The sequence below is a fragment of the Podarcis cretensis genome, assembly GCF_951804945.1.
Source record: "Podarcis cretensis genome assembly, chromosome: 8".
NCBI classification, from domain to species: Eukaryota; Metazoa; Chordata; class Lepidosauria; order Squamata; family Lacertidae; genus Podarcis; species Podarcis cretensis.
Window position 1 is genome coordinate 12,245,782 of NC_137177.1, and position 13,170 is coordinate 12,258,951.

Consider the following 13,170-nt stretch of genomic DNA (forward strand, 5'->3'; position numbering starts at 1 on the left):
AAAAAAGCCATTAGCTTTGCATTTTGGCAGAAAAAATGATTTTCTTTTAAAGACGCCTCACCAAGAATTACACATTCTGTAATAATGAAAAGGCTGTTTGCAGGAGCTGTTTCCTTTGCATAATGCGCATATGTATAATACATATGCTTTTCAGTGCATATTTCACAATTCCTCGCAGCATTAATGCTTGCATATTTTAGGGGGCTCAATTCTTTACCAATCTTGCGACTTGAAATAACTTACAGTAATAACATGATTACTGCTTTAATAATTTTGTTACGTTCACTGTAAGAGGATTACTATTTTGGTTTGTGGATATATTTTTTTTTCCAATTCGCCGGCAGCTTTGGGGTGGCGCGGGGCTACAGAACACTGTGCATAACAAAGAATAAATATTATTAATTTTTTGCACTTCATTTTTTTCATTTTTTATTTGCAAAGGAGCGTTTGCTGCCCTGGACGCCCCCAACCTTCCTCTCTGCTGGGTGCTGATGAACTTCAGGGGGAGAGCAGGACCCGCGGTTGTTGTTTTTCCTGGAGTGGGCGATGCCAAGAGGCGGCGCCGCCCCTTCCCCGGAAAGCCCCTCCTCCCCGCTCTCCCTCCCTCCCTCTCCCGCATGGGAGTTGTAAACAGTTGCCTCCCCCTTCTCTGGGCAGGCCCCGCCCCCTCCTGCCGCGGGCCGGCCCCCCTCGCCGCATCTCATTAGCATAGATTAACGCTGGGGGAGCTCGAGTGCAGGTGCAGAGCCGGCGAGAGGGAGAAAGAGAGAGAGAGAAAGAGACCGGAGGGGAAGCGGCAGGATGCGATCGGCAGGGAGCGGCGGCGGCGGCGGCGGCGGCGGCAGGCACTCGCCTTTGGTGGCCGCGGCTGGGATTTTACTGCTGTGCGTTGCTGGCAGAGGTAAGCGCGGAGGAGACGCGGAGATCGGCGCGGGGGGGGGAGAAGTCTACCCCCCTTCTCTCTCTCTCTCTCTCTCTTTCTTTCTCTCTCTCTCTCGCCACCCCCCCCGGCTGCTGCTTTATCCCACCCCCTCCCGGGCTGCTGTGGGCGATTCTGCGCTGGCATTGCCCGCTTGTCCTCTACGCGTTGGAAGCGCTCCTGCAGCGAGCGAGGAAGCAAAGCGCCGGCTGCGCGCAAAGGAGGAACCGCGGAGAGCGCGGGGCAGCAGGGCGGGGGCGGGAGAGCAGGAGAGACCCCCGCTGCCTGCGCACGGACCCACCGGGTCATCCCCGGCCCGCTTGGGGGGCTGCCCTCCCGGCGCCGGTCTCTCTTACCCCTCCCTGCCGCCTTCCCGGGCTGCCCCGTGCCGCCACTCCGAGGGGTGAAGCTGGCAGGCAAGGCGGGCAGCTGCCTGGTCTTCTTTCCCCATTGGGGGGGGGGGCGCTTCCCGGAGGGACCGCGGCCCTGGCGGAGGGAAGGAGGGAGGGCAACCTCTGCGCACTGTAGGGTTTCAACTCCCCCCCCCCCGCCTTCGCAACCCGCATTGTGTGACCCTAATATTCGCCGCGGCTGCTGCAGCAAAGGGGGGTGTGGATAGGGGGAAACAATGGCATGGTTCCCACCCGCCCCCTTTTTCTTGTCACTGCAGTGGTGGTGGTTGCCGGGCTTTGTTAGAGGGCGCTTTTTGTGTGTGCCCCCCCCCACTTTATCCTTCGACCTGTGGGCACATCGGGGCACCCCCTTTTCTGCATGCTCTCTCCCTTGTAGTACCTTTCTTCTTCTTCTTTTTTTTTAGCTGGGTGTCGCCTAGGGCAAAGGCTGTGCCCTGGAAGGTTAGGCGCCGGTGCCCCGTCAACTTCAAAATTGGATTGCAGGGAGGTGGGGGGCGAGACCTGCCTGCTTGTGTCTTTGGGTGGGGTGGGATCCTTGCAGTTCCCTGACCTTTCTCTATCCCCCCCCCCACCCCACCAACCGTGCAAAATAGTACATTTTCAAGCCCAGGGTCAAGAAAGGTTCCAGTTCCTTACATTGCCATTCTTGTGGCTTCGTTTTCGGCTTTTGCGTGCGTGTATTTACATTTTCGGTTGGTCTAACTTTTTAATCCCCTCCCCACCGGAGATCGCAGTTCTAAAAAAAGGGTATCCAGATAGCTACATCATCTCTTCTCCGCTCCCGCCCGCTTCCCACCTTCCTCCTCTTACTCTCTCCCTCTCATCCTTCCATCCCAGCCTGTGCCTTGAGTTTGTAGAATAGAATATAAAACTGCCTGGCTGTATTCCCGTCGACCTCGGAGCGAATCCACATCCCTCCCTGCTTTTCTTTCATTGATTCATTCTCTCTCTCTCTCTGCTGAGAATCAAGATGGGCTGACAGTTGGCCTCCTCTCTATGCAAATCTTTCAAATTTTGTTTTGATGGTGTGTGTGTGTGTGGGGGGGGGAATTGCAGGAACGTGCACAAGTAAAAATGGCGGTCTCCAAACCCCCCACTCCCCAGTTTTCCAAATCCTGGGTATCCTTCAGTTCCCATCTGATGCAGTTAGTGTTGGGGTGGCAGTGGGTGGGTGAGTGGCAGGAAGTGACTGGAAAGAGAACAAAGCCGTTCGGAATAGGATTTAGCCTTACCAAGAGGAAACAAAGAAGAAACAAACTAAGTACCGTTTAGTCCCTTTGATAGACCAGCTAGGCTGAAACTAAAAAGACAGAATCTGAGCAGGCTGGCATTCCATGGACTCCCGAAGCTCAACTGGCTTCTGGATCCAGTTTTGTGTGTGTGAGGGAGGAAATGAGCTTCTGCTGCTGCCTCCCACCTTGACATGGGCAGAATTCCTTGAGAAGGTCAAAATTCCAAGCCTTCTTTTGCGGCTCACTGAGGAGGGCAGAGTGCTGAACTTTACTTGCCAGCGGCTGGCACCTCCATCAATCAGCCTCTCTTTGGAGAGGTCAGTCTGTGGATGCTCAGGCAAAAGTTCCAGCATGGCTCCCAGCCTGCAGGCCTGTCAGGTGTGCATCTCCCTAGTGGCGTTGTGTGATCCTTCCATGCAAGCTGTCCACCTCTCCGTCCTTCACTGCTCAAGGATGCAATTATAAGGCAGGCGAGTGAAGGTTTGGGATGATGAATTAAGCGTGGCGTTGTGCACATGGGGCTTTCTTTGTGTGGGTCTGCATGAGTGCCATGCCTTTCAACTTTGAGCTGGTCCTCTGTACACTTTCCCTATTGGGAAATGCTTCTTCCTCTGCCCCCCCCCAAAAGACCCCCCTCCTATCAAACTAAATTGGTTTATTTCATCACCATGTGAAGCCAGGGATACAGGTTGTAATGATGAAGGACTTGGAATAAATGGTCACCCAGTCATTCTGGCTCAATCACATCACAAAGCACTTAATTTTTTTAAAAATATATAAACTTTCTGCATTTATAATCCCACTTTTCCTCTAAGGGGCTCAAGGCCGCATGCTTGATTTCCCCTGACTCCATTTTATCTTCACCACAGCCCTGTGAAGTAGGTTTGGTTGAGAGATTGCAACTGTGATGCCAGCATCAGGGAGCTTTGTGTCCAAGTGGGAATTTGAACCCGGGTCTGGCCTGGTCCTAGTCTAACCGCCACATCGTAATGACATCCTCTCCTTTTCCTCCAACTGATGCTGGCTCCTGTGTTTGTCCTAACGGACTAGGAAACACAAAGATAGCAAAGAGACCCAACTTTACTTGATCGGCTAGGTTGGTGTGTGCAAGCTTTTGAGTTGCACAAAACTCTTCATCGAACAGATTTTTTTCTTAGTGGGGACAAGTATTCCTAGATGAAATGCCTTTCCTTGGAAGTAAACACAGGACATGTATACAATTGGTTTTTTCTCAGAGTTAAACATCTGGGACCATCTCTGTATACATATGGTTCTGGGTTGTATGGAGCAAGCCCTTCTTTTGAAACCCAGAATTCTGGGGTGAATTGAAAATGCCAAATGCAGCTCCCCCCCCCGGAACTCTTGTTATTGTTTTTGCACCCAGTGACAGTGGGGGTTTCCAGTTCAGCACTAAACTGGTTTTCAGTTTTGGTTTTGTTCCCTCCTGCCTTATAGAGAGCCCGGAAGCTTGTTCACTTTGCCAGCTCTTCCAGGCTTGGCCAGGTTTCACTGGGGGCTGAAAAGTGTGTGTGTGTGTGTGTATGCGCAGCTCAAAATAAAGTTGGGGTTACTTCCTCTTGCCCTCTCCCTAACTGCATCCAAAAAGCAGGGTGGGTGGGGAAGGGAGCCATTCTAGCAACAGGAGAAAAACAACAACCCCACAACCCACAACTTTTGAGATATAGAAGGACGTTTGAAAGGCAAAAGCTCTGGCTGCTAAATGAAAGGGTTTGCTCAGCTGAGAGGCGAGATGCTTTTAGAGTTGGAAGACCGGGAGTGGGGGTGGGTAGTTTTCAGCCAGCAGGGGAAGGAATTGAAGAAAGTGATAGGGAGCAGAGAGCCAGGAGGGCTGGGGATCCGGGGTTGCTTAAAAAAATGGGGAAGTGGGGATGGGAGCCAGCCTTGACTTTAATTTTTGTGACTTTGCAATGAACTCGCTTCCTTCCCTTATCGGAGCCAGCAGGTCCATGCAGTGGGTAATTGCATTCCACTTTAATCAATAGCTGGAGTAAATCTACTTTCTAGGTCACTGAGGGAGGGGTGGGGGTGTATGTGTGTTTCTACTCCCTGTTGCCCCCCTCCTCATTTCCCTACTTCTGTCATCATGCAAGCGGCTGTTTCTTACAAGGGGTGTGCGTGTTAAAAATAAGGTTGCCAGATGAAAATGCCCCCAAATTGGGTACCCGCAGCAGCAGCAGTGGGAGAGTAGAACTTCTCCTGTTCGGGACAGGATATGATTTAGTTTTTTAAAAAAGATGTATTGCGTTGTGCACCTGCTTAGACGTCACAGCCCTTGACCTGGATGCCCCTCCCTGGAACTCTAGTGTCAGGGGAAGGAACTCTGCATATGCTCAAATGCCGTCTTTTCCCTGTAGATGCCTGGCCTGGCAACCAGCTCTGGGTTTCTATCCTTCTTTTTGCAAAGCTGGATCCCCCCCCCCCACCTTTTCCTAGGAAGAAGGGACTGTCTCTTAAATAAAAGCACTCTGGCAGCCTGGCTTGTCAGATGAACATTTCTGAAATAAAGGGCTCTCTGGAATAATGGAGTTTGAAGTAAAGGACGGCAATTATTTTCTATGAAGCTCTGATATTTAACGAGGGTGGGGGAGGAACAAAGCAACATCCTGAAAATCGTAGAGGTTTTATGAGGTTCTGGAGTGCTAGGCAGTAGCTCAAAACCAACGTTGCCGGTTCAAAATGTGGAATACTGTAGTGATGTGGGGTTTTGAAACAAAGGGCTACCCATTCCCCTTCTGTGGGGGAGGAACGGGAACCTCTGTTGTGCTCTGCAGTGTAGCAAAGTGAACTAAGGGACACTTCTCAGAATGGGGTGGGCGTCTGACAGCTCTGTATGATTAGCAGCCTTGTTGTTCCTGGTGGGGGGGGAGGGAGTCAGATTTCTCTCCTCCCATTTCCCACAGTTGGTGACTAGGTGACCTAAAGCACCCATTCAGTTTCTGAGACAGCCCCCCCCCCCCAAATCATGAATGCACAGTCCTAAAATTGCATCCAAGGGAAGCTATGTGCGGGCACTCTGGCAACTGGGCCCTTTTATGCAAATGTGCTTACAAAACACTTGCTCTGCTTTGATGCCAGAATTAATTGTCGGGAGGACTTTAAAGAAACATCATTTCTTAATGCACAAAATAGCTGCTGTGGTGCGACTGGGACTCTGGGTGGCTTCTGTTTTCCTGTTTTTTTTTTTTTATAGCGTTCCAGTTTCTCCCTCCTCCCTCCTGCTTGCTCTCCATTGCTGTTTTGGGTGTTTAGCAAGGGTTGAATAGCGGGAGAGAAGCGCCTCTCGGTCTGTGCCAGGTTTTGTGATGGCTCAAACCCGGAGCTAGTTCTCAGTGACAGGGCTCACTTTCTGTCGCATGCGAAGCAAAACATAGATGCCTCTGTGCATGCACAGACTGCATCCTCCCCCAGCTCTTTGCTTACGTTTATTATTGTAGGCTAAATGTGAAATACTGCCTCTGGCCCACACCTGTCTCAGGTGTGGGGGACATTCAGTCCTCCAGATGTTGCTGGACTACAACTCCCATCAGCCTCTGCAAGCCTGGGATGGTGGGAACTGTAGTTCAGCAGTATCTGGAGGGCCAAAGGATCCATTTAAACAGTTAAAATGGGAACAGAGGGATAGCTAGAAAAGGGGGATGGGAAGGTGGTTTCAGTGGGTGTCTGTAGCTCAGCAGGGAGGAGTAGTACCCCAAACTGGAAGCTGAATCCTATAAATTGGTGGTGGGTACATACAACTGGCTAGTGGTGGCCATCTGTTGACTTATCAAGGATATAAGTGGTCTTATGGCCAGACAAGGGGTAGCAGACATGGCGCCCTCCAGATGTTTGGCACTCCAACTCCCATCAGCCCCACTCAGCCTGGCTGATGGGCAGAGATGCTGAGAGTTGTAGTCCGAAACATCTCAATGGCACCATGTTGGCTACCCCTGGGCTATGCCCAAAGACCAAACCCAAGCCAGACTGTTTGCCCATCAGTGTACCTCTTGTTAACCATATCAATATAATCTCTGAAGAACCTGCTGGTTCAGGCCAGTGGCCCAGTTAGCCCAGCACTAGTCAGTTCCAGAGGGGCTGACAGGATGCCTTTGGGAAGCCCAAAAGAAAGATATGAGCGCAACAACGCTCCAGGAATGGGCATTCAAGAGAGGCATACTGCATTCAGCAGTGGAGGTCTTGTGGCACAGAGGGAACCCAGATTCTGTGACATAGCAGAAGGCTTGGTTCTGCTCTCAAAAGTGGTGCAGGCCTACATGCACATTTGGCCTTCTGGTACCCTCCATCCCAGTGACAAAATGGTGGTGGTGGTGGTGGGCATAGGTCTCAACCACTCTATGGGATGACATGAAATGGCAGGGGTACTGGGAAGAATTCTGCTTCCCTAGCAACTCCCTAAGGTGCAGATCCTTGCACTTCTGAGAACTCTTGCGTCAGGGCAGGTCCACACACCATACATTGAAAGCACGTCCAACACATGGCTCCCTTCCCCACACTGAAAAATCTTAGACACTGTAGTTCCCCCTCGCAGAACTGTAATTCCCAGCACCCTTGCCCAAGAGAACTATAATTCCCAGGAGTCTTTGGAGGCAACTCGTGTGATTAGGTCATGTATGATGTGGGTCTGCCTTGCGTAGAGGAGAACTAGTTATCCTGGAAATGGTTGCAGGAGATTCTCAAGGGAGCAAAGTGCCCTTTGGCTAAAACCAGGGATCCCCTGGGCCTCCCCTGCTATAGACAGCCATGTGTATCATTTCAGTGGAGAAGCATACAGTTAATGGGTTTCTCTTTACACCCCCACCATTTGCATGCTAGACAACATTCTTAACGTGTGTGTGTGTGTTGTGTGTGAGAGAGAAGACAAACAAAGTTTGCCAACCTCGATTAAAAGCAACAACACTCTGAGCATGTGCAGTTCTGCATTTTAAACCTGCTCAGACCGTAGCACCATCATGACTCCAGGAACAAAATGCAGTTTTGCTTCTTCTGCACTGACACTAAAAGCAAAAATAATAAAGTGAGCATCTGTGACCGTGTCTATGCCCAGCTGGCCCACCCCCTGACTATAAAATGCCTTCAGAAATAAGAAAGGATGCTGAGGCTGTCAGTAGTATTAAGTCCTGGCATGCCCATTCAGGCCCAAGTGCTGGCATCTGTTTGAAGCTGCCTCCATCATCTGGGTGGTCAGTTTGGGGCTTCTCTGGGCTGCAGGAGCCTAGACTTCAGCTCTGAGGTCCAGCTGTGGCTGCATCACGTCCTGGGGCATCCAGGGTTCAAACCAGTCACTCCTCTTTTGCCCTTCCCTTTATCTGGAGTAGCCCTTTCTGAAATCAAGATACCCCTGCCCTTGGCTTGTCAAAGCAACAATACTTATGTCAGGTTTAAGAAGTCATACCCTTAGGTGGTGGGACGCGGGTGGCGCTGTGGGTAAAACCTCAGCGCCTAGGACTTGACGATCGTCAGGTCGGCGGTTCAAATCCCTGCGGCGGGGTGCGCTCCCGCTGCTCGGTCCCAGCGCCTGCCAACCTAGCAGTTCGAAAGCACCTCCGGGTGCAAGTAGATAAATAGGGACCGCTTACTAGCAGGAAGGTAAACGGCGTTTCCGTGTGCTGTGCTGGCTCGCCAGATGCAGCTTGTCACGCTGGCCACTTGACCCGGAAGTGTCTGCGGACAGCGCTGGCCCCCGGCCTCTTAAGTGAGATGGGCGCACAACCCTAGAGTCGGACACGACTGGCCCGTACGGGCAGGGGTACCTTTATCTTTACCTTACCCTTAGGTTATCTTAACATACGTTTCTGATGCTTCGCCCCACTGTATAATTTACAAAAAAGAAGTGTCGTGGCGCAGCCTTTGACCCAGAACCCACTCCCTGCAAATCCCCCCAAAACATGGGAGCTGATGAGAGGGCACTGTGTGTGTGTGTGTGTGTGTGTGTGAGTGTGAGTGTGTGTGCGCGCTTTTGAAGCAAATGTTGCAGACATTGAAAAATCACACTGCCAGTTGCAGATGGCCAATTCAAAACCCGTTGATCGCTGAGGGATTTGTCCTCATATGGCAGTTTTCTTTATGGATGTCTACTTGTTTCTTCATTTTTGTTTTGTTTTCGGGGGCTTGTTCTGGTGTGCTTGGTTTGCACTGTGCGGCGCCGTGTTTGCCTGAGGCAGCTAATTCCATCTTGTGGCAGAGGAAGGGGTCTTGAACTTGGTCTAAAAGGAGAGAGTGGAAACTTGAGACCCGCCGGCCAGATTCAACCCCCAGAGACTTCTCATCTGGGCCCCAGCGTAACCCCTGCTCCTACGGGTTTATTGCGTCTCTGTGCCACCTTTGTCTCCTAGTTGTTCAAGATGCTGTGCATGGTTGTCTGCCACAACAACCCTGTGAGGTAGGTTAGGCTGAGAGGCAGTGACTGGCCCAAGGTCACCCTGGTTTTTCCCCTGGTCCTAGTTTGACACCTTAACCACTTCCTCACCCTAGCAATCACCCACAGGCATCACACAACCCAGGCCACTTTCTTCCAAGCGGAGGCTCAGACTACACATGATGGCAGTAGACACCTACCTTTTAAATGTGGATCTCTGTAATTGTGTATAAGGGTGTGTGTCTTGAAAAGCAAAGGAGCATTCGGAAGCCTCCGCCCACAATTCCTGCCTCCTTTCCTTCAGCCGGGTTCTGATCCTGGAAATGAGCATAGATGGGAGGAAAGCCTCTCCCCATCCCCCACCATCCCCTGGGGGGGATTTTCTTCCAGCCCCACCTCAGTCAGACTGAGGCAGATCTGCATTTCAAATATACAAACAGATTTGCCACAGTCACATGGAGTATAGGCCAATTTAACATCTTTCTTCCCCAGTGTGAACACTGAGAGGCTTGGGGCAGAGAACTCCTTCACAGGTCCCTGTCTGAGGTCAGTTAATCCTAGGAGCAGAGCTGGAGAGTGTGCAGAATCAAGGGTGTTGTGGTGTGGAAGCAGGACTCAGGGATACTCAAGCTGGAAGGGAAATAAAAGCACAGTCAGTTTTGCAAGAACTGGTTTGGAACCTGGAGTGCATGACAAGAGACCTATATGGAACTACTATCCCGGTGCAGGTCCAGGAGTGACTGAGATTCATACCTTTACAACCACTTCCCTGCCTTCCTGGTTTCCTGCTGGTTTCTTCCTGCTCCTGAGTAGACCTCTGATGTAGACCACTTCGGGGTTTGAAGGTAGGTGTGGTAATCATTGTGATGTTGGTAGGGTTGCCATAAGTCCAGAATTTTGTGGATGCACACAGAATACTGGGGCCACAAGCAGTGCCGGGACGGAATTTGGCTAAATGCCTGGGAAAATCTGGATGTTCAGCAGCAGCCCATGTTGTTTTCCCTCAGAAATAGCTCAGATTGTCCATATTCTTTGTAATTTTGCAAAAACAAAACAAAACAAAACTCAACATTTTTGGCCAAAATTAAAAAAGTCAACAACTATGTTTGAAATCTGGCAACCCTAGGTGTTGACAGCAAGATGCCCATGGGACAGAGGAGCCCAGTATCTCCTTCTGTGGATTCCATGCTTCCTTCTCTGATAAGGCCATAAGAAGAGCCTCCTGGATCGGGCCAAAGGCCCATCTAGCCCAGAACTCTGCTCTCACAGTGGCCAACCAAATGTCTGAGAGAAGCCCATATGCAGAACCTAAGCACAACAGCGATCTCTACACTTGTTCACAGCTACTGGCATCCAGAGGCATATGTTGCTTCTGACAATAGAGGTAGAAGAATGTCACCATCGGAGCCATTGATAGCCTTCTGCTCCATGGAGTAAAGAGTCCTGGGATTCTTTCAGACACAAAGTCCTTCCTGGGGTCCTGGTCAGATTAAACCCTGGCCGTGCTTCAGCTGTTGCCTCCTGTGCAAAAGAGTGAGGGCAATGGCAGCCTGCCATTGGGGGCTGTGTGCCTGGGAGTCAGTGGGCAGAGTCATTGTTGCTGGACGTCCAGCCCTTGTTCCATATCTTTTTTTTAAAAAAATTTAGCCTTAAAGTGTAAGTGGTCAATGTTGTTATCCCTCCTGCTTTGACTGTTGGATGAAGGTTTCACCCCTGCTGTATAAAATGGTCCACAAAAGCATGTGGCAAAGATCCGTCACAGATTCTCAAGTCAACTAGCGAACCTTGCCTCAAATTGTAGGCCCCACGGGCACAGGGTTTGGTGGTGGTTCTCAGAGTACAAAGCAAGATGGGAGGGGCCATTCTGGAGGGAAGGCAAGAAGAGAGAGCAGGAGATGAGCAGAATAAATATAGAATCATTTGAGTGACGGGATTAGGGTTTGAAACTAGGTTCTTCAACTCACAAGGCCAACATCTTCTGAGGCCCTTCTTTGTGTGCCTCCTCCTCAAGAGGTCAGGAGGGTGGCAACACGAGAACGGGGCCTCCTCTGCAGTAGCTTCCCATCTGTGGAATGCTCTCCCCAGGGAAGCTCACCTGGTGCCTTCACTATACACCTTTAGGTGCCAGGCAAAAACGTTGCTTTTTAACCAGGCCTTTGCCTGACCTGATCTACATCCTATACCCTTTTTAAAATGCTGGCTCTTTTTAGGGTGGTTTTTTTATTGGGTTGTTTGTATTTTGATTTTATGTATGTAATCCTTTATGTGACGCGCCCTGAGACCTTTGGGTATAGGGCGGTATAGAAGTAAAATAAATAAACAATATCCCTTATTGTAGCACTAGTGGGTCAGAGTTTCAACCAGGACCAGGAAAGTTCAGATTCAAATCACTGCTCAGCCTTGACGCTAGTCAGATGATTTTGGGCCTCTCTCTCTGTCTGATAAATCTACCTCATAGGATTGTTTTGGGGATAACACGGGACAGTAAAAACAATACAGCTTTGGGCTCCTTGGAGAAAAAGCGGGATAGAAATGTAATAAGCACAATCCCATTTGACCATGCATTGTGCCGTTTAGCATCCTGGCATTGAAAACAGATTTTGGAGCTGAGCCCAGGCTCTGCTTAAGCCCCTGCACCTCTCCTGCCCCGAGCCTGAGTTGTTTCTCTGTTCTAGCCATTGCCTGCCTCTCTGCTTCCTTCCCCGGGGTGGCTGGGAAACTCTGACATCTGCTACATTACAGCTGCATCTGTTCCAACTCTACAGACAGAGACTCTCACCTAAGAGATCTACAGCAAACCTTTTTAGAACTAAAATATCCACCTGATGAAGTTAAACAACAGATCAGCAGAGCCAGACTGATACCCAGAAAGAACTTGCTGCAAGACAGACCCAAAAAAGAAAATAACAGAATACCACTAGTAATCACATACAGCTCCCAAGCTAAAACAATTCAACGCATCATCAGACATCTGCAACCTCTCCTAGACAATGACAGTTCTCTTTCTCAAGCTCTGGGAGGAAGACCTTTCATTGCCTACAGACAGCCACCCAATCTTAAACAACTCCTCACCCACAATAATATAACAACCAGACTTAACATGGATACTGGTACCAGAGCCTGCAATAAACCCAGATGCCAGCTTTGCTGCCACATACACCCAGACAACACCATTACTGGCTCCAACATCAAACATACCATCTCAGGACTATTTAATTGCTCATCTTCTAACATTGTGTATGCCATCAAATGCCAACAGTGCCCTTCAGCTCACTATGTTGGACAAACAGGCCAAACCCTACACCAGAGGATAAATGGACATAAATCTGACATCAGGAATCACAAGACAGAGAAACCAGTAGGAGAACACTTCAATCTCCCAGGACATTCTATACAAGAGCTCAAAGTAGCTGTCTTATTACAAAAGAATTTCAGAAAGAGACTGGAAAGAGAAGTTGCTGAATTGCAACTTATTACCAAACTTAAAACCATGGAGAGACCTGGTCTGAATAGAGACATTGGATTCTTATCTCATTATACATGATATAGCTATTTTTAGCCATCTCACCCCTTGCTTTTTCCTGTATGACCAATTGCAGTCGTTAACCACACCTATCAGCCAATCGCCCATTCCCACCACCTTTCTGAGTAATACCCCTCCCCAGCCTCTCTCTATAAGACGCACTTCCCCCTCCTAAAAAGTAAAGGGAAATGTGTGTGCGTCTTATGGAGTGAATGCAGGCGGGAGGCTCTGCTCAGTGCTCCCTTTAAAGAGCCGCGTGGAGCGTGTGTGCGGCTCTTGGGGAAAAGCCCCCAAGAGCCGCACACACACTCAGCACGCTCTTTAAAGGGAGCGCGGCTCTTGGGGGAATCTTAGCCATGCGCAGCCTCTCCCGGGCAGGGGATGAAGGCTCCCCTTGCCGGGAGAAGCTGCGCGCGGCTATCGCTGTGAAGCGATCCCGCTTGCTGTCCTGGCTTCTGGCATTCAGAATATTTTTTTTCTTGTTTTCGTCTTCCAAAAACTAGGTGCGTCTTATGGTCTGGTGCGTCTTATAGAGCGAAAAATACAGCATATATAAGAGTCTGGTGACTTCTGTTTCAGTGTATCTGAAGAAGTGTGCATGCACATGAAAGCTCATACCCATAACAAACTTAGTTGGTCTCTAAGGTGCTACTGGAAGGATCTTTTTTTTATTTTGTTTCTTTGCAGATCTCTGGGCTGACAGTCTCTCT

General features: G+C 49.9%; 1 protein-coding gene across 1 annotated transcript in view; it reads left to right on the plus strand.

Annotated features, from left to right (window-relative positions):
- The first annotated feature begins 708 nt into the window (after positions 1-708).
- The window catches only part of CADM4 (cell adhesion molecule 4), a 137,783-nt gene continuing 125,321 nt past the window's right edge, over positions 709-13,170 (plus strand). Inside the window, exon 1 of the mRNA XM_079985639.1 lies at positions 709-901. Coding sequence (XP_079841765.1) covers positions 802-901 — 100 coding nt within the window. The 5' untranslated portion in view covers positions 709-801. The remainder of the gene's footprint in view (positions 902-13,170) is intronic.